This window comes from Ictalurus punctatus, chromosome 6, assembly GCF_001660625.3.
Source record: "Ictalurus punctatus breed USDA103 chromosome 6, Coco_2.0, whole genome shotgun sequence".
Lineage (NCBI taxonomy): Eukaryota > Metazoa > Chordata > Actinopteri > Siluriformes > Ictaluridae > Ictalurus > Ictalurus punctatus.
Window position 1 is genome coordinate 10,884,120 of NC_030421.2, and position 19,752 is coordinate 10,903,871.

Sequence of the window (19,752 nt, forward strand, 5' to 3'; positions counted from 1 at the left end):
TGCTGCAGTTTAAATTATGAGCACATTAAAGTTTTTTTTGACCTTGGATGCATGTAAATCTATTGTATGAGTCCTTTAAAACAAAATTAGGCACGTTTCACAACCATAATAGGTGCGCTTTAAACATTTGTTTTGTCTTACACTACCTGTTAAACACAGTCTCAATAATGAGTGCATGCCTGTGCTTTTTTTTTTTTTTTCTTTTTTCTTTTTTTTTTTTTTTTTTTTCCCTGATAATGTCTATTTTAAATTAGACGCACAGTGCAGCTACATCTGCTCTTCTGTCACACTATGAAGAAACACAAACAATATAACATTTAGAAATGCAGGTCTTTTAACCAATCTCTGCTGTGTTACCATACTTGATTTACAATCCTGCTCAAATGCATTTTAGAGTAAAAGGCTCAAATAAACTTTGATTGTATCCCTAATATTTATCGTTGACTTTTAGCCAATAAAAATTATCAATTTTCTATTAAATTTATTTGATTATGCAATAGCCAGTCACATGTTTTAATAATAACTCAGATATTCCTTTGAGATTTTCAGCTGCTGTTTGCTGCAGTGACACTTTTCACACTTTGCCCAATATGCTTACTCAAACTTATTACTATAAGAGGATTTTTTTTTAGGTGACTTTGGATAATCACAACTTTTGTTTGTCTGTATCTCTTTGGACTTGAAAGGCCAGTCTTAATTTAAACATATTTTCCCTGGGTAAGCCAAACAATCTATCTTCTTTTTTTTTTTTTAATTTAATTTTTAAGCTTTACATCATATTTAAAGTATTAAAAGTCTGGTGTTTGGCATGCAAGTAAAGAAGGAGTAGAAAGTTGTTTACTAGCAAACTCAGTCGCTTATTACATATTCAACATAACTCTTAATTAACAAGCTTTAAAGCAGGGCCAGATGCATTGATTCCAATGAAGGGAAAGGTTCATTTCCCCAGGCCTTTTGCATAACATCGGTCTTGCCAAATATTGGGCAGTTAAGATGATGATGATGATGATGATGATAATGTGGTGTTGGACAGCTGGCAACAAAGTATTCCATTGTGTAAAAAAAAAAAAAAAAAAAGATGTTTTACTGTATGTATGTATGTATGTAAGTTCACACTCTGTTTGAATGGAGCAAAAGTAAAGCATTCACCCTATCTCCTGGAGACAGACCAACTTTGCTATCTTGACTCCTGGCCATGGATTTCTGTGGCATCCTTGGGAGTCGATCTCGCCTAATCCCAAGGATGACACAGAAATCCATGGCCGGGAGTCAAGAGAGCAATGTTGGTCTGTCTTGGTGAGAGGGACGGTGAGAGGGACTATGAGAGGTACTAGAAAATTGGTTGTGCCTATGAGCTCATGTGTGTGGAAGAAGACAAACATTTATGGAATTTGGCAGATGCCCTTATCCATAGCAACTAACAGAAGTACCTTCAAGTCTCTATGAATAAATACATCTTCATACAGGGACTAAGAGTACTATCAATAAAAAAAAAAAACTCGGTTGGGGAGGTAATATATTAAGAAAAGCACACACACAACACTTTTTAAAATTTATTTATTTAGTTTTAAACGCAATTTTAAGTACCGTACTAAGAAGTAGGTCTTTAGACGGCCTTTGAAGACAGCCAGTGACTCACCTGTTCGGACATCTAGGGGAAGTTTGTTCCATCACCGATGTGCTAGAACAGAGAAGAGTCTCGATGCATACCTTCCTTGAACCCTGAGATATGGTGGGACCAGTCGAGCAGTGCTAGAGGATCGGTGAGAGCGTGGAGCAGTGAAGGGTGTGATAAGTGCTCCATGTGTGTTACGATGCCCTTTGATGCAGCATGATCAGCAGTTTGAAAAGATGTAGCTCGTTGGCTTCAGGTCTCAGATGAAGCTCCCTGGTTGGTAGTTGTAGTGTGATAGGGACAGTGAGATATGGAGTTGGAATTGGCAGGTGACCAGGGGGATTGTTCTTTACCTATTAACATGCTTACAACAGTCCAGGGTATATCCAGTGTGGATATTGGTGCGTTTTTCTACAGATGCTGAAATGTTCTTTATCATTCTGAGTCTCAGTGTTGAGGCTGTTATTTTTGATGTCATTTATATCCATTATTTTCACACCTGTATATTTACTGTGCTGCACTGTCTCTCCTAATTATACAGTGTGTAGAATAATGCTATTATCCTGCCCTTCCTTTTCTCTTCCTGTATTGCATATTGTGTGTGTTGTGTTTTGTTTGTTTGTTTGTTTGTTTGTTTGTTTGTTTGTTTGTTTGTTTGTTTGTTTTGGTTTGTTTTTTTAAACTTTACATAAATATTGATGGAAGTTACATTTACTCTTTCATCTCTTTCGCTATAGGTCAGAAGTGTGAAACTGAGTGAGCTGTTTGCCATCTCTCATCTGGTCATTGACGCCTCAAACCCCAATGCACGACAGGTACAAAAAAAATAATAATAATCCACAAAAACCTGTCATTCATCTTCTCTCAGTCATATGGGAGGATGAGAGAAGGATCAAATTCTTCACATCGGAGACTCGGGACCCTTCACACAGAGCAGGAACCACCTGACCTGTATTTTAGTTTCAGGCCATAACCGAGAAACACACTGGAATATGTAAACTCTCCTCTGAACCCAAATTAAATACACAGATTGGTTCAAGTTGTGAATCTTTTAAACGTTAGTTGAAAGCCATTAATGATATTCCTTTAAATTATTTAAATATTTAAAAGAGCTTAGCACAGATCCTTTTTTCCCCCCTATTTAGCAGTTATTAAACCCTTGATTAAAAAACCTGATCTTGACCCGTCTCAATTGTCCAACTATAGACCAATATCAAATCTCCCCTTCATCTCTAAGATTTTAGAAAAGGTTGTAGCAAAGCAGTTATGCTCGTACTTAGATAGGAATAACATTCATGAAATATATCAGTCAGGATTTAGACCTCATCATAGCACAGAGACAGCGTTAGTTAAAGTAGTAAATGACCTTCTACTGACTTACGATCAGGGTTGTGTCTCGCTGCTTGTGTTACTCGACCTTAGTGCAGCTTTTGATACTATAGATCACACTATTCTCCTTGATAGATTAGAAAATGTTGTTGGTATTAAGGGAACAGTCCTCTCCTGGCTCAGGTCTTATCTCACCGATCGTTATCAGTTCGTAGATGTAAATGGTGAATTCTCCATGCGTACTGAGGTTACTTTTGGAGTTCCACAGGGTTCTGTTTTAGGCCCACTGCTCTTTACTTTATATATGCTACCCCTAGGTCAAATTATTCGTAAACATGGAATTAGCTTCCACTGTTATGCTGATGATACACAGTTGTATGTTTCAGCGAAGCCAGAGGACAGACATAAGCTTAGTAAAGTTGAGGATTGTGTAAAGGACATTAGACATTGGATGTTAATTAACTTCCTTCTGCTTAATTCTGATAAAACAGAAATACTTTTATTAGGCCCACGTGTAGCTAGAAGTATTCTTTCTGATCACATGGTTACTCTGGATGGTCTTTCTGTTTCATCATGTGCAGCAGTTAAAGACCTTGGAGTGATTATTGACTCCAGCCTATCATTTGATGCTCATGTAGATAATATTACTAGGATAGCCTTCTTTCATCTGAGAAATATTTCTAAAATAAGAAACATATTGTCACTACATGATGCGGAAATACTAGTTCATGCATTCGTCACCTCTAGATTAGATTATTGTAATGCCATACTGTCTGGATGTTCCAGTAGGAATATAAATAAGCTCCAATTAGTCCAGAATGCAGCTGCTAGAGTCCTAACTAGAACTAGAAGATACGACCATATCACACCGGTATTATCAATACTGCATTGGCTCCCAGTAAAATCTCGCATTAATTATAAAATACTCTTATTAACCTATAAAGCACTAAATGGTCTCGCGCCACAATATCTAAGCGACCTTTTGGTTTTATATGATCCGCCATGCCTACTTAGATCAAAAGATGCAGGCTATCTGACGGTACCTCGAATAGTGAAGGCTACAGCAGGGGGAAGAGCTTTCTCTTATAGGGCCCCACAGTTATGGAACAGTCTTCCTATTAGTGTTCGGGACTCAGACACAGTCTCAGTGTTTAAGTCTAAGCTTAAAACGTATTTGTTTACTCAAGCCTACCCTGACTAGATTCTGTTCTACTTTCTCCCTCTCTCCTTTCGCCGAGCCCCACACGAATTTATGGAGATACTAGAGATCCAGATCCTTTCTGCCTCTGGATGGAGCTCAAATCTTCTTTAATTCCAGACTGCTGGGACTACGGCTGCTCTTAACGCCATACAGACTTCATATAAATCCATAATGAACTTTTTCACAATATCTGTTGTTACCCAGATGAGGATGGGTTCCCTTCTGAGTCGGGTTCCTCTCAAGGTTTCTTCCTCTTAAAACATCTTAGGGAGTTTTTCCTTGCCACCGTCGCCACTCAGTGGCTTGCTCAGTTGGGATAAATTCACACCTTTAATATCTGTATACCGTGTTGATATTTCTGTAAAGCTGCTTTGAGACAATGTCTATTGTAAAAAGCGCTATACAAATAAAATTGAATTGAATTGAATATTTCTGTATATTGTCTGCCTATGACAACTATTTTAGAGGTTTCTGTTGAATATTTTATTTTATTTTTTTCAGTTTATAGTGGAGTGTGAGTGGCAGAGAGAGGAAAGCCTGACTGTCCCAGTACCTGTCCCTCATGTTCTCTCTTTCGGTGAGCTCGCACTCTTTATTTCCCACAAGCTCTTTACCCGTCTCTCGGTGAGGGCTCTTTTAAATACCTCAGACCCCAAAATATCAGGCCTCAGTTATACAGTGCCTTGCAAAAGTACCCCTCCATGGCATTTTTCCTATTTTGTTGCCTTACAACCTGGAATTAAAATGGATATTTTGGGGGTTTGTATCATTTGACTTGCACAATCTGCCTACCACTTTGAAGATGAAAAATATTTTTTATTGTGAAACAAATAAGAAATAAGACAAACAAAACAGAAAATTTGAGCTTGCATAACTCTTCACTCTCCCAAAGTCAATACTTTGTAGAGCCAACTTTTGCAGCAGTTACAGCTGCAAGACTCTTGGGGTCTCTATAAGCTTGGCACATATAGCCACTGGGATTTTTGCCCATTCTTCAAGGCAAAACTGCTCCAGCTGCTTCAAGTTGGATGGGTTCTGCTGGTGGACAGCAATCTTTAAGCCATACTGCAGATTCTCAATTGGATTGCGGTCTGGGCTTTGACTAGGCCATTCCAAGACATTTAAAGGTTTTGCCTTAAACCACTCAAGTGTTGCTTTAGCAGTATGCTTAGGGTCATTGTCCTGCTGGAAGGTGAACCTCCGTCCCAATCTCAAATCTCTGGAAAACTAAAACCGGTTTCCCTCAAGAATTTCCCTGTATTTAGCGCCATCCATCATTCCTTCAATTCGGACCAGTTTCCCAGTCCCTGCCGAAGGGGATGGTGTCCTCTGGGTGATGAGAGGTTTTGGGTTTGTGCCAGACATGGCGTTTTCCACACCTTTGACCCTGACCTGTTTGGAGAGCTCCTTGGTCTTCATGGTGCCGCTTGCTCAGTGGTGTTAGACTCTGGAGCCTTTCAGAAGAGGTGTGATTATGTACTGAGATCATGTGACACTTAGATGGCACACGGGTGGACTTTATTGAACTAATTATGTGACTTCTGAATGTAAATAGTTGCATCAGATCTTTTTTAGGGGCTTCATAGCAAAGGGGGTGAATAGGTATGCATGCACCACTTTTCTGTTTTTTTTTTTTTTAATTATTATTATTTTATTATTATTATTATTTTATTATTTTTTTTTTTTAACAGGTTCTATTTTTTTTTTCATTTCACTTTGGACAATTTTGTGTATGTCCATTACATGAAATCCAAAAAAAAAAAATCCATTTAAATTTCAGGCTGTAATGCACCAAAATAGGAAACATGCCAAGGGGGGTGAATACTTTTCCAAGGCACTGTAAGTGAACTAGAAGTGTAAACCCTCAGGAAAATCTAAAAAGGGAAGTGGTCTAATTTAAAACATTCATACCATGTAAAACTGGAAGTCTGTATCTGTTTTGTTGGGAAATTATTTATTCACTGCCAAAATTCATGCACGGTTGTGTTTACAGGGGAATCTATTTAATATTTCTAATATTTCTTATTCTCTGTGATAAACAAATATACAACTTTATAATAAATTAGGCAAAAATAAGATTTTAAAAGCAATCTCGTGTGAAATTGGCTTATACTGTATATAATGGAATAAGATGTCTAGAGAAGAATTACAAATCTTAATCAGTCACTCCAGAATTTTGCAAATTTGTGATCACAGAAATGAATGGAAAGTTAAGCAAACTCTGCAATGTTCGGAGGAGCTTGCAATTTTTCAGAATTACCGCAGATTTGGGCCAAGACGCGTCATGTAATATCAGCACAACGTGCATTAAGCCAAAGCCCTCTTCGATTCATTTGAGTTGAACACGAGTACAGCTAAAAGGTCTCATTTCCCAACAAACATCATGTGCAGCTGCAATTATGCCAATACAAGTCGTTTTCCACAAAACTTTGTAAAAAAAAAAAAAAAAAAAAGGCCGCAGCAGAGTCAAAAACTCCATGAAATCCTGTACGGACTGTCTAAAGAAAATTTTTACAAAATGTTTTAAATCATACAATATCATTTCTAAAGTTGAATAAATTACTACAGTTGTTTGAATTAGAGTTTTTAGCCAGGTTAAATATGTATTTGATCTTTAAAGTCAGTAACTCCAGTGGAAATGAAATGGAAGTAAGTAAATTGGTATCCATTTGTTGGGGTCCACTTTGTGAAAGCTGCTCTGGGACACTCCACTCATCCTAACATACAACTCCGCAGGATTCCACTTTTATTTAACTAGGATTAAAAGAGGGAAAAGTTATTACAGATAGTGCACACTTCAGCTGTAGAAAGTTATGCCAAAGGGTCAAGTCCCAAAACAGTAGAGTCAGGCTTAACATCTCCTTCTGCCATTTATTACTGTTAAACAGGCTTTCTGTTGGAGTTGTAGTAATAGTAGCAGTAGTACTAGTTAGTAGTAGTATTACTAGTTAGTAGTAGTGAACCTAAAGGTCAGAATCTTTGCTGTTCTTAAAAATGAGAAATAGCAGCAATATTCTAATAGTGATAGATTAATTATAATAATGATGCACCTTTTTGGCAGGTTTGACAGTAAGTGAGGTCACCATCAACTCGTCCGGTCTACTGCACACACTACAACTGCAACACTTTCACCAGGTAAAGCTCACCCTGCTTTATGTTTTCTATTTATACATTATATGTTTCCTTTTAACTACCAAATAATTACCAAAGCTGCTGGCTTCTTTTTGGCCCACTAATAATTCTATCTGAATCAACTGGTGCTTGGCACCCTTAATCGCTGCATGTACTTTTTAATCTGTAATTTTCTTCACCTAACAGGTTTATCAGGCCTTTAAAATCACAGTAAACAGCCAATGCAAGGTCACCAAAGGTAAACTGATAAATGGAACTTTCCATTTAAATACTAGTCATGGTACCTGACACCTGTTTAATCCATTTGTAAATGTCTGTGAAACAAATGGTGGGGTTTTTATTGCTTGTAGAAAGACTTCCCAGTATCTACAGATTAAAGGTGCCGTGGTTTCGAGAGGATTCCTTCATCACAGCAAGGTATTTGAGCAAAGCCAGTAATATCGCACATTTTTGTTTTTGTTTTAACCTTCCTTGTTGTTCTAATAAAAATTGGTGTCATTTCCAGCATTCCCTCAGTCACAGAGATTAGTGGCATGCTGCACACCAGTCGCCAAGACAACACCTCAAGTGCCCTTTTATTGCTCCACACTGCTCCCAACTGCCAGTACAAGGTGATTTTACCCATAAAACATTAGTTCCCACTTTAGTTTTTAAATTATTTTTATTTTATTAAAATTAAATGTTACCACTCAGTTCACACTGAGTGACTAACATGGTGTCTGATCTCACTGCAGGTCTCAGTGCGCGCCTCCTTCCCTAAAGTACTCGGACAGGTACACTTGCTAAACACACACCTGCTCAGATCTTCCAACCTTCAAAGCCTTTGCTCTGTTTCAGAAAATTCAAATGATTGCATAAATTGATATTCAAAAGGATTTCTGGTTTCTCAGATCCTGCGTTTCTGTGGACCTGCGTTGCCTGTGTATGTGGCTGTGGCGTTGCTGCTCGCTTTAAAGAGTCAAATGTCTTCTGTCCTGCGAACGGGTCGAGCCGTGAACACGAGAGACACTGTAGCTAAAGGTTTACAGCTACATAAACTAGAGCCTCCTGTCCTGCTGCTGCACCTGTTCCTCAGGCAAGTTCACTGTCTGCTCGTTTAGATCTTACCTGGACTGGGCTAGATTTATCAGTCATTGTTTTTGTGTAATTCATTTTATTTGCAATTTGTTTTGCTTTCATCAGTTTTATCAGAATTTATTCTATATTTGGTTGATATGCTCCCCCCCCACACACACACACAGACAGGGCTGGTTTCAGGAAGGCTGGTCTGCTCTTGGTCTCCCTGCAGTAGACCTCTTGTCTTTAACCACATTGGAAGACCTATCCCATGATGTAGTGGGGCCTAAGCAGGACTGGCCCCGCCTTGTTTCACCACTGCTGTGCATTCTGGGTGCTGCAGTGGCGTTTTGGGGAAGTGCTGTTCTCAGCATGTTTTTACGCGCCCTGTCTTTCCTCTTGGCTCCACTGCACAGGTAAATGACCAACAATTCAGGAGTAAAGGAATAGAAATAAAAAGACCAAAGTTCAGAAACATAAACTTATTGTTCATGATATTTAGTTTAGTTCAGTTGATATGTTTATTAGGTGAAGACATGAACACTGAGTGAAATCCTGGTTGTTATAAGTATTTAAAATGCATAGGCTTGGACTTTAACTGAGTTGAGGTATTTCTGCTGCAGGCCTTCAGTCTCTCGCCATTGTGGCACCCTTCATCTTCCCGCTCAGATCCTCCTCATCCTCAGTCTGACTGCGCTGGGCAGACTCACCTGCGGAGCCCTTTCAGTCACCGCCGGCTTTCTGCTCCACCTCTACCGGGTATGCGGAGCTCCACAAAGCCTTCCTGTGTGGAGCTCAATAGAATTAAAGACTGCATTAGTTTTTTGTATATTACTGTACATTTTTCTGTGTTTAGATCTGTGTAATTGTGCATTATTGTCTAGGTTCTCCGCTTACAGATGACCGAGAGGTCTTTAAGTCACATGCTGAACCTGGTAAGTGTTTGATATTGCTTGAGTCTGTGACTTTGGCAGAAGTTAACTGATGCTGTTTTAAAAAATAATAATTATATTATTTTTTATTTTCTGATCAGGCACCACAAAGTATGCAGCAGAACACAGAGAACGGCTGCAGCACTAGTGAAGGCCAGAGGAAGCATAATGAATGTAATGGCACCCCACTCCTATCTGAGTCAGCACTACAGGAGGTCAGAGATGACTTGCAGCTTCACCAGAATGTGTCTGCACTGCTTACTCTACCTGTGATGCTCAGCGCACCGTCGCTCATCTACTGGAGCCGAAACATCAGGTAATTTCCAAATACGTTGATAACACGGCTCAATAAATCAGCTTGCTCATAGCAATGAGAGCCTGTCTCACTCAGTGCGTTTACATGGACAGCAATAATCCACTCTTAAACTGATTAAGACCATACTTTGATTAAGAAACTACCATGTAAACAGCAATTTTTAATTACCTTAATCTAATTAAGGTCATACTCGAAGTAAGCAATAATCGAATTAAGACAGGTGGAGTACTCCTGTTTTAGTCGCATTATGGACATGTATTACAGACATGTAAACACCTTAATCACATTATGAGCGTCATGTGAGAGTTTTCACCGCATTTTGCGACAGGACATGATCACACACGGCAGTTTTACATTTTACGGCGAACAAGAGAGTTTGGCTGCGTCCCAAACCGAATACTTGCCTACTATAGGCCTGCAGTGGGGAAAAATACATGCATCTCGGCTACTATATAGATGGTAAGTACGCGGTTTAGAATGCAGCCCATGGCTTCAAGCAGTTGTCTATTAGCACGTACAGCATGACAAATAATTATCCTCACTTAAAGCGTTCGTAAGAAAATTAAATAAAAACACCCAAAACTGTATACGGTACCATAACGAAGACTAACTGTATGTTGATGCGTGAAATTACACATGTGGAGGGACGGCGTGGCGCAGTGACATAATGACGCAGGCTGTTAATCTAATTATGTTCTAAAACATGTAAAACAGGAACATGACAGGAGTATTCTAAAAGTGACTCATGTAAACACCTTAATCACATTTTTATCTTACTCAGAGTAAAGTCAATAATTAGATTACTGCTGTCCATGTAAACGTAGTCACTGTCATTTTGAAGAACCTCCCACCTCTGTCTGTCACACTTTTTTTTTTTTTTTTTTTTTTTTTTTTTTGCAGATATTCGGCTCATTTGGATCCAGACCCATTCTGGCCACACACATTGCCTCTGCTCATCGCCTCTGTGCTACTCGTCAACTGCAATACGCTCACTCTGAGCCACAGGTGAATGTGTGTGCGTGTGTGGTAGAAGTTAGTTAGTTTAGTTAATGTTGGAAACAGTAAACTTTAGCAAATGTCATTAATTCATTCTTTCATTGATTTCTTCATTATGTGATTGATTCACTGGTTGATTTATTCGTTCATTAGGGGTCCAAGCATAGAAGGTGCTGGATCCCTATTTTCTATACTAGAATTCTTCTTCTTCTTCTTCTTCTTCTTCTTCTTCTTCTTCTTCTAAATTGGAAATGATCATAACCTTACACATCCACCCTGTTTTCTTTCACAGCAGAATAACACTTCAGTCAAATGCAAAGGGTGGAAGGATAAGGAGACAGGATTCACAGTAGATTAACTTAATTTGCTTAAATTCTTCAGACTTAAGTTTTCAGATGGAGAAATATGGGAGTGTAGTCAGAGTTCTGTTTTGGCCTTGTCACGCAACTTGTTTCCCTTCCTGTCTAACTAAGTGTGAAAGCCTATCCAATATATACATTCCCCTCTGAAAGTATTGGAAAGGCAAGGCTAGCACTTTTTTTGTTTTTGCTATACACTGAAGACATTTGGGTTTGAGATCAAAAGATGAATGAGATGATAGATTTCAGATTTAATTTCCTGATATTTACATCTAGATATGTTAAACAACTTGGAACATGGCTCCTTTTGTTTGAACCCACCCACCAAAAATATTGGAACTTGTGACCTTCAGGTGTTTCTTGTTGCCCAGGTGTACCCTGTTAAATTGATGGTTGAAACAATTAATAGCTCTGAATGTCTGTTCATAGTTTGGGCACAGGGTTTTTCCTGTGAAGACTGCATTTGTTGTTAAAAAGGATAAACCAACATGAAGACCAGAGAGCCGACTATAGGAGAAAAGGCATTTTGAAGCTGAGAGAAGAGGGAAAATCTGTCCGAGCCATTGCACAAACATTAGGCATAGCCAATACAACAATTTGGAATGTACTGAAAAATAAAGAAACCACTAGTGTAATGAACAACAGATGGGCTAGCCAGGGAAAACAGCAGCAGTTTTTGACTGGAACATTGAGAGCTGTGAAGAAAAACCCAACAATAGCACTCAGTAATACCAACAACAACCTCCACAGGGCAGGGGTGAAGGTATCACAATCCACTGTTTGAAGTAGACTTCAAAAGTAGAGACCAGAAATATAGAGGCCATACTACAAGATGCAATCCACTCAATAGCAGTAAGAATCAGAAAGCCATATTGGAATTCACAAAGAAATACAGAGATGAGCCACAAAAGTTCTGGAACCATGATTAACCTCTATCAGAGTGATGGAAAGGCCAAAGTGTGGAGACAGAAAGGATCTGCTCATGATCCAAAACATACAAGCTCATCTGTGAAACATGGTGGAGGTAGTGTCATGGCTTGGGCTTGCATGGTTGCTTCTGGAACAAGCTCACTAATCCTCATTGATGATGGAACTCTTGATTGTAGCAGCAGAAGGAATTCAGAAGAGGATACCTAACATTAATTGTCTAGCTCAGTGGTTAAGATGTTGGACTACTGATCAGAAGCTTGAGTTCAGATCCCAGCACTGTCAATCTGTCACTGCTGCCTTGAGCAAGGCCCTTAGTCCACAACTGCTCAGTTATATAATTGAGAAAAATGTAAGTCGCTCTGGATAAGGGTGTCTGCCAAATGCCATGAATGTAAATGTAAACCAGACTATAATATGGTCTATCCACTTCCACACATTTTGGTCCAAGCATACCTTCAAACCATGTCCTGTCATTTCTAGTCATAGTCTCAAGTTGTATTCTTCTTCTAAGATCACTCAAGTTATTAGTTGGATCACAAAGAGGTCCCTCCTTGTGATGCTGGTAAATAGTGGGATTGTAATCCTACAGAGATATTGCCTAAAGCAAGGCTGGGCATCATTTCTCAATCTCCCAAGATCTCCAAGTGTTCTGATTTGATCTAAGGCTATAATGACACCATAATAAAAAGGAATAATTGCACCTGAGGCCCTGGACCACCATGGTTGCGTACATGTAAATTATTGTATACATCCATGTGATTGCTCACTGTCCCTATAAACATTTTTAATAATACGCACTGGTGATGATAACGACACAATATAGATTCTGTAGCTTTGTTTTTCTGAATTATGTCATGAACACGAGTAGGGAACATTATATTAACATGTGGAGAGAACTGCACTGATATTCAAGTCCGAATCAATGGGGTGATCATGGGGTGATCATGGGGTGTCATGGTAACTTTACATGCTAAAAAAGGTTCTACTGAATTTTCATGTTCCTGAGTCTCCGCAAATGTTTAACTACTGTTGTATAGTCCCTAGGATTAGGATTTACACGGTGATGTGTTTTGTTGTGGTGAGTCAGGTTGATGGACAGAGCTATCATTAGATTGACACATGGCTGGAAACAAATATACCAATGTACAACTGTGTTCACTATATATAGTCTGATCACAAAACCACCGTGTGCCAGCTAGGGCTTTTGGACTGCACCATTGATTGATTGATACCCAGCAGGTTTTCCCAGGCTCTAGAGGATTGGAGTCATTCAGATAAATTACTCACCCCCTTATCTGGCCAGTTCCCATCCACAATATTGACACATGTGGCCAGCTTGATAAATACTCTTGTCTCCCTTCCTGTCTAACAAAAAGTGTGAAAATCTACTTAGTATATAATAAGTTTTTAAGTCATTCATATGATAACAGAGAGGCTTAGCTCACTGTATGATAAAAGGGTGTACCATGTATCTCTCATATATCTATTTATCTCAGAACACCATGGTACATAATACACTTGCAAGTAATCAGCATAAAGAGAATAAAACAGATTTTAAGTATAAGAGAATATAAAGGAAAATAAAACAATTCCACATTTTCCCTTCCCCATCTAAACACCCAGACCAGTATCTCACTATTTACAGAGTGTATCTTGGGGGCTTAGTGGTTAGCACATCTGCCTCACACCTCCAGGTTAGGGGTTCAGTTCCCGCCTCTGCCATTTGTGTGCAGAGCATGAGTGCTCTCCCTGTGCTTTAGAGGAACCCCTCTGGGTTCTTCCCCCATTCCAAAGACATGCGTTGTAGGCTGATTGCCATCTCTAAATTGTCCATAGTGTGTGACTGGGTGTGCGATTGTGCTCTGCAATGGGTTGGCACCCTGTTCCTGCCTTGTGCCCTGAGTCCCCTGGGATGGGCTCCGGTAAGAGGGTCTACCTGACCCTGTTTAGGATGGGATTCAAGATTTTACAAGCACATTTTTAGTGGTTTTTATTATTATTATTTTTTTTAATATTATGTTTTTTTTTAATAAAGTTTCTCGACTCATTTCTGAGTTAAAAATGACTGAAAAATTCCAATTGAGGAGAAACTGACCAATGTGTTTTACTTTTGTTTATAAACATTAGTTGAAACTAAAGAGCAATGAAGTCTTCTCTACTATTAACTTGTTTGTAGATTTTGCATTTCAGAAAACCGTTCATTCAGACATCAGATCCGTATTTCTCAGAATAATTTTGGGGTACATGGGTCAAAGGTCAGACAAGCTGCATCTGAACATGGTGTCGTGGATGTGGTGAATTTGAGATTATTTGTTGTTTTGTATGAAGTCATATGAAGTGTGTGTGTGTGTGTGTGTGTGTGTGTGTGTGTGTGTGTGTGTTCACATCTCTTGCAGTAAGCTGATGCTGTGGCTGACCTTGCGCCTACTGCTCCCTCTCAGTGTAGCCATGTTGACCTTTTCTACTCTTCATCTGTATCGGGTCACTCACTTCCTCTCTGCTGCTCTGACGCTGCTGGCGGCTTCCTGTTACCTCTGACCCCATCTCAACCCTCCAGACCAGACCAAAACAGCCTTAGCATGTCCTTGCATTGGTGGTTCTCTCACAGTGATTCCAGTGGATTTAAATCATGTGGTTGGTCAAGTGACATCATGCTGCTGAACAGGCTAACGGAGTCCCATACTGAGTCACGCTGTCTCTATTTATTAACATTTTCTCTTCGGGGTTGTGCTTACCATAAACATGGAACCATAATGGTTGACCAGCACTAGGCTCAGCCTGCTTATTTTGCGTTTGCGTTTCTATGCTTCTGGTTTTAGTATCCATTAGTTGATTATTTGTTTCGGGAGCTAGCATGTCTTACCCATCACATCGTGTTAAACAGCACCAGTGAAGCACATGGATCCACATGGTGGCAGTGCATTCTCTTATTATTTGACAGTCAACACAACTAGCACAACCGCCTTCTGGAAATATGAACCTCAAAAGACAACATCAACAAATCCTATAATGTTTTTGTTTTTGTTTTTTGGGTTTTTTTTTTACAAGGAAATTTTTTCAGTTTCTCCAAATTTACCTCAAATGTAGTCAGGAGATCAGCCAGCAGAACATGATGAACAATGTTCTGCTTTGGAGCTACAACCTGATGCTGAGATGTTGTAGACGCAGCTCTCTTGGAAAATCAGAATCAGTTTTTTCCTCCCAATCCGCCTACTATCCATCCTATATAGTATCCAAGAGTAGAATTAGTATGTCCCAAATGGTAGTATGTTGAAATGAGCGTCCCAAGGGTACCCGGATGGTCTGTAATTTCCAGTAGATTTTCAGAGGTATGGATCCTTGGATGCTTTTTCAGTGAATATTTCCCACAACTCCTTGTGCAAGTGAGGGAGGAGTTTTGTGCTTTTTTTTTTTTTTTTTTTTTTTTTTTTTTTTTTTTTTTTTTTTTAAAAGAGGTTTTAGAGAGTGTAAATGAAATATGAGAAAATAAATCAAGGGAATGGTAAATTAAATGATATAGTATAAATGATATAAGGAATTCTGAAAGACGGAAAGCTGAAATGCAACGAGGAGTTTGTTTACATTGCCAATGTAACTGCGTAATTGAGCAACAATATTCTCTTCCATTACATGACATGTTGATATGTCCCAGTACTTACATACTCTTTTGCTAGACACTCAAAAGTATGTAGTTTTTCTTCAAAAAAGAATACATACTTTTAGTACATCGTATAAATAGGCGAACTGGGACGCAGCAAGTTTCTTCCTCAGAATATTTTGGTATCGCTTTGCCCACCTGTTCAGCTAAAGTGATGCCTTTACAAAATTCAATTACTTAATGTAAAGATATATACAGACTTGTGGACATATTTCTGTAAAAATTTTCACTTGAAATGTTTGGAGCCTTGCAGCTCCAGTACAAAGCTAAAGATGCAAACGTCGAGAAACTTGACTAATCAATTTGGGGTAAATGGAGAAAACTGTTTAAATCGTTAACATGGCTTTTTTAGCTTACTCCACTTTTCACTGCTAGCCTACATCACTGTCATTTTGTTATTTCCACTCTAGTGTAGAATGTTAATTTATTTGTTTATTTTTTTAGGTTTTGAAGAGTACACCTACATGTACAGAATTTATTTGAGAATGAAAGGTCCTTAACTATTCAGGGCAGGACCTTTTGTTCATTCATGAATGTGTCAACGTGTCTGTTGAATTCAGACATAGTTAAAGCCATCTTTATGCTTTAGAGTGTGGACAAAGCAATGTGATTGTTGTAAACATGTCAGTAGGGCTCACATTGCTCTCCTTTTCTCCCGTTACTCTTTAGACAGTGTGAGCTGCCACTGCAGGATCTCTGCTGTCACTCCGTGTTTAGAATCAGTACACACCAAATCGTCCCACTCACTCACCCAATCAGATCAATCAGATTGAGATCCAGTGCCTTTCTTCATGCCCTGTTCACCAATAAGGACAGATCATTGATTGTCAATCAGACCAGCGTTCATGATCTGCTTCAACACTCCATTCTCTCAGAAATACAATAGGAAACTGAATTTCTCTGTTATGTCGGACCAAGTACCCAAAAACACATTGCTCTGAGGAATGACATGCTGGTGTGTTGGCTGCACTGTGAATGTACTGTGTGTGTGTGTGTGTGTGTGTGTGTGTGTGTGTGTGTGTGTGTGTGTGTGTGTGTGTGTATGAAAGTGTAGGCCTGGATGCTAATCAGTGTTGCCGTACATCGGTTTCTTCTTCCTTGTGGTGAAATCTAAATGCAAGCAGGTTTCTTTTTCTAGTGAAATATTTGCCATGGGGTTTTGTATAACTGTTGATGTTTGTGATTTTTTTTCTTAAATTGGTGTACACCGTGACATGCTGTGATTGTGATGTATTTCTACACCATCAGGTCTGACTATGGCAAAAAGTTACCATTTTACGTGGTGAAGAATGAAATTCTACACAATTTCCCCCTTAACCAAAAGTGCAGTCAGTCGGCCGAGACACGTTTGGTATCCAGTGTTTTGATTATTTAGTGTTGCAATGGAGCGAAGTCATACAGACTAGCTGGTGTGGATTAGGACACGGTGCAACTTCTATAAACATGAACGAAACCTCACCGTGTAGCTCAACGCTCATAGAGGACAGCCATCTTGGAAAAACTGGTTTCAGAAGAGTCTGGTATCATTTCTCTCCTCTCAGCCCCCACCTCCTTGACTGTATTGGACATTATGGATGATAATATGGTCTTTAAACTGAAATGTGCTTTTGAAATATGGACTTTCCCAATTATATTTACAAATCCGTTTTATTAAAATTGAGGTTATGTAGCTTAACATTGCTATTTGGAACATGCATAGGAAGTTTAAAAGATTTCCAAATTTATTATACCATTAGCTTTAAATGTCAGACACCAAACATGTCTCAGCTTTTTGACTACACTCTGAGTAAAGGAGAAATTGCCCAAATTCAAACTATTCCTTTAATAATTTGTTACCATTTGCTCACTTAAATAAGCGGTTCTGTGTGGAAACAGATGCTGCTCTTGTGTATTGTAGAAATCTGGACGGACTGCCCCTGCAGTCTCCAATGTGAAAAAAGAATGGTTCACAACAAGATCTATTCTCCCAAATGTCACTGATCGGGATCGAGTTCTTTAGAAATATTGATGTTTTACTGTAATAGTTTAATTTTGTAACTACTAAAGCACAGTTGAGGTCATGGGGCCAAGTTTACATACATCTTGCAGAATCTGCCAAATGTTAATAATTAAACTTTTTTTTTTTTTTTTTTTTTTTTAAAGGATAATAAAAATGCCATTGCATTTGGTTTTTTATTTAGTGCTGCCCAGAATAAGCTATTTCACATAACAGATGTTACTGAATTTACACAAATAAACCAGTGCAAACATTTACATTCACTTGATTCTTAATACTGCATGTTGTTACCTGGATGATCAACGACTGTGTTTGTGTCGTCATAGATGTTCACAAGTCCCTTGTTTGTCCTGAGCAGTTAAATCTCTGATTTGGCTACATCACTCTCCTCTTCTCTCCACCAATAGCTGGTGTGTGGTGGATATTCTGGCGCAATAGCTGCCGTCGTTTCATCCAGGTGGATGCTACACTAGTGGTGGTTGAGGAGATTTCCCCTCCACACAATGTAAAGCACTTTGACTAGAAAAGCGCTATATAAATATAAGGAATTATTAAAAGGTGCAAACATTCACTGATTCTCAAGAAAGCAACACGATACATTAAGAGCTGGGTGGTGTAAACTTTTGAACAGGAAGATTGGTGTAAATTATTTTGTTTAAAGACACCCCCCCCCCCCCCCCCCCCCCATTCAGTACTACCCTTCAGAAGCTACATGAGATATTTCCATGTTTCCCAGAAGATAAAATAATACCAATAACGAATTCTGCAAGGCATATGTAAACTCATGACCTTAACTGTAAGTTAGAGTTTGGTCTAGTATACAACCAGCACCATATTTCCTGGAGAGAACCTTCTCTTTTTACACCAATGTAGATTTAACTCTTCACAATACAAACAGCTAAAGCAATATGTCTGGTACGAAGGGTTTAAATGTGGAATTAAAGCTACAAGCGTTCTGGTCTGAAATTTGATGGAGGAAGTCAGAGTAATTAGTGTGTGTGTATAGAGAATATTTTTTATTTATTATTTACTCGACTCGCAGCTCACTGCCTCATGAACCAAAATACTGTTGTGGCATACCAAAATTAGATTAGAGTGGACACAACCTGCCATACAGATGACTTCGTATAACTGTATTAACCTGAATGTATGTGGTTTTTTTTTTTCCTATTAAAAAATTGACTGGTTTGGTAAGTTATAGTGTTTATTTAAAGTAATCTGATGTATTACTGTTTTTGTGTTTTTTTTTGTTTTGTTTTGGTTTTTTTTGTTTTTTTTTTGGTGGTGGTGGTTTCCTTTCACTACTTTTTCACTTTTTTAATACGTTTGTTAAGGTGTATTGAACCAAGGCATTGAATCGATCACCCCATGTTCCTTGTTTAAGCTTTGTGTTTTACAGGACAGTAGTAATGTTTTGTTCTCATGAACAAATTAGACACATGTACAGATTAATCATTTGAGTTGCTTTTCTTGATTTGAATAACATTCTGTGCTAACAGACAATGAAAGGCCTTTTCCTCGTGCCGCTCTTTTTAAAGCAGTATCTGTATACTGTATAAGTACACAATATTCTCTATGAATGAAAGCTAACACTTTATTATTATTATTATTATGATTATTATTATTATTATTATTGGTCCACTTGAAATGAAACTGTCTTTAAGCTACATCACTTGTGCTTATTGTTGTCTTAATGCAGCGACTAAACCTTTATTTGTTATTCATCAAGAATATTTGTTATTTGATGTGATACTGTAAATGCTGCCAATGACAGAATAAGAATGAAACATGTCCGTTCTTTTTCTGAAGGGTTCTTGTAAAGGATTTATTGCTATTTAGTGCTGGGCAGTGTAAGGGAGCATTGTCTACTGTTTTGTTTTAATACCAATTTCTTGAATCTAACAGAGTGTGTACGATCAAACAAAGTAAATGTTCAAAGCTGAGAGACTGATATAGTCCTGTAATTAATCAAGTGCAAGGCTACTGCTGATTGTTGCCAAGGTTGAGTGACCAAGTGAACTTTAGTTCATTCTCAGGATATAAAGTTGTTGTAAAGTTTTGTTGTGAAGCTGTGTGGTGGCTTTTAATGTTATTTTCAAATTTTATTTTAAATATGTGTGTGTATATATAAGCTACACATTTTAACTAATGTTTACATGAAATTTGTGAGAACTGTTAAAAAAAAATAATAATAATAATAAAATGGTGAATGATTTGATTTTCTCGATTAGC

At 38.4% G+C, this 19,752-nt stretch overlaps 1 protein-coding gene across 3 annotated transcripts in view; it reads left to right on the forward strand.

Annotated features, from left to right (window-relative positions):
* The window catches only part of pgap1 (post-GPI attachment to proteins inositol deacylase 1), a 42,447-nt gene that overhangs the window by 12,730 nt on the left and 9,965 nt on the right, over positions 1–19,752 (forward strand). For 2 of the 3 annotated variants that reach the window (XM_053680869.1, XM_053680868.1), the window contains exons 13-25: positions 2,353–2,430; positions 4,647–4,722; positions 7,207–7,280; positions 7,464–7,515; positions 7,628–7,694; positions 7,783–7,888; positions 8,012–8,050; positions 8,168–8,356; positions 8,523–8,749; positions 8,957–9,092; positions 9,218–9,268; positions 9,367–9,581; positions 10,482–10,586. In XM_053680869.1, the coding sequence (XP_053536844.1) occupies positions 2,353–2,430; positions 4,647–4,722; positions 7,207–7,280; positions 7,464–7,515; positions 7,628–7,694; positions 7,783–7,888; positions 8,012–8,050; positions 8,168–8,356; positions 8,523–8,749; positions 8,957–9,092; positions 9,218–9,268; positions 9,367–9,581; positions 10,482–10,586 (1,415 nt within the window). Of the gene's footprint in view, positions 1–2,352; positions 2,431–4,646; positions 4,723–7,206; positions 7,281–7,463; positions 7,516–7,627; positions 7,695–7,782; positions 7,889–8,011; positions 8,051–8,167; positions 8,357–8,522; positions 8,750–8,956; positions 9,093–9,217; positions 9,269–9,366; positions 9,582–10,481; positions 10,587–14,262; positions 19,739–19,752 lie in introns of those variants that run through there. The other variant, XM_053680870.1, reaches the window with a different exon arrangement.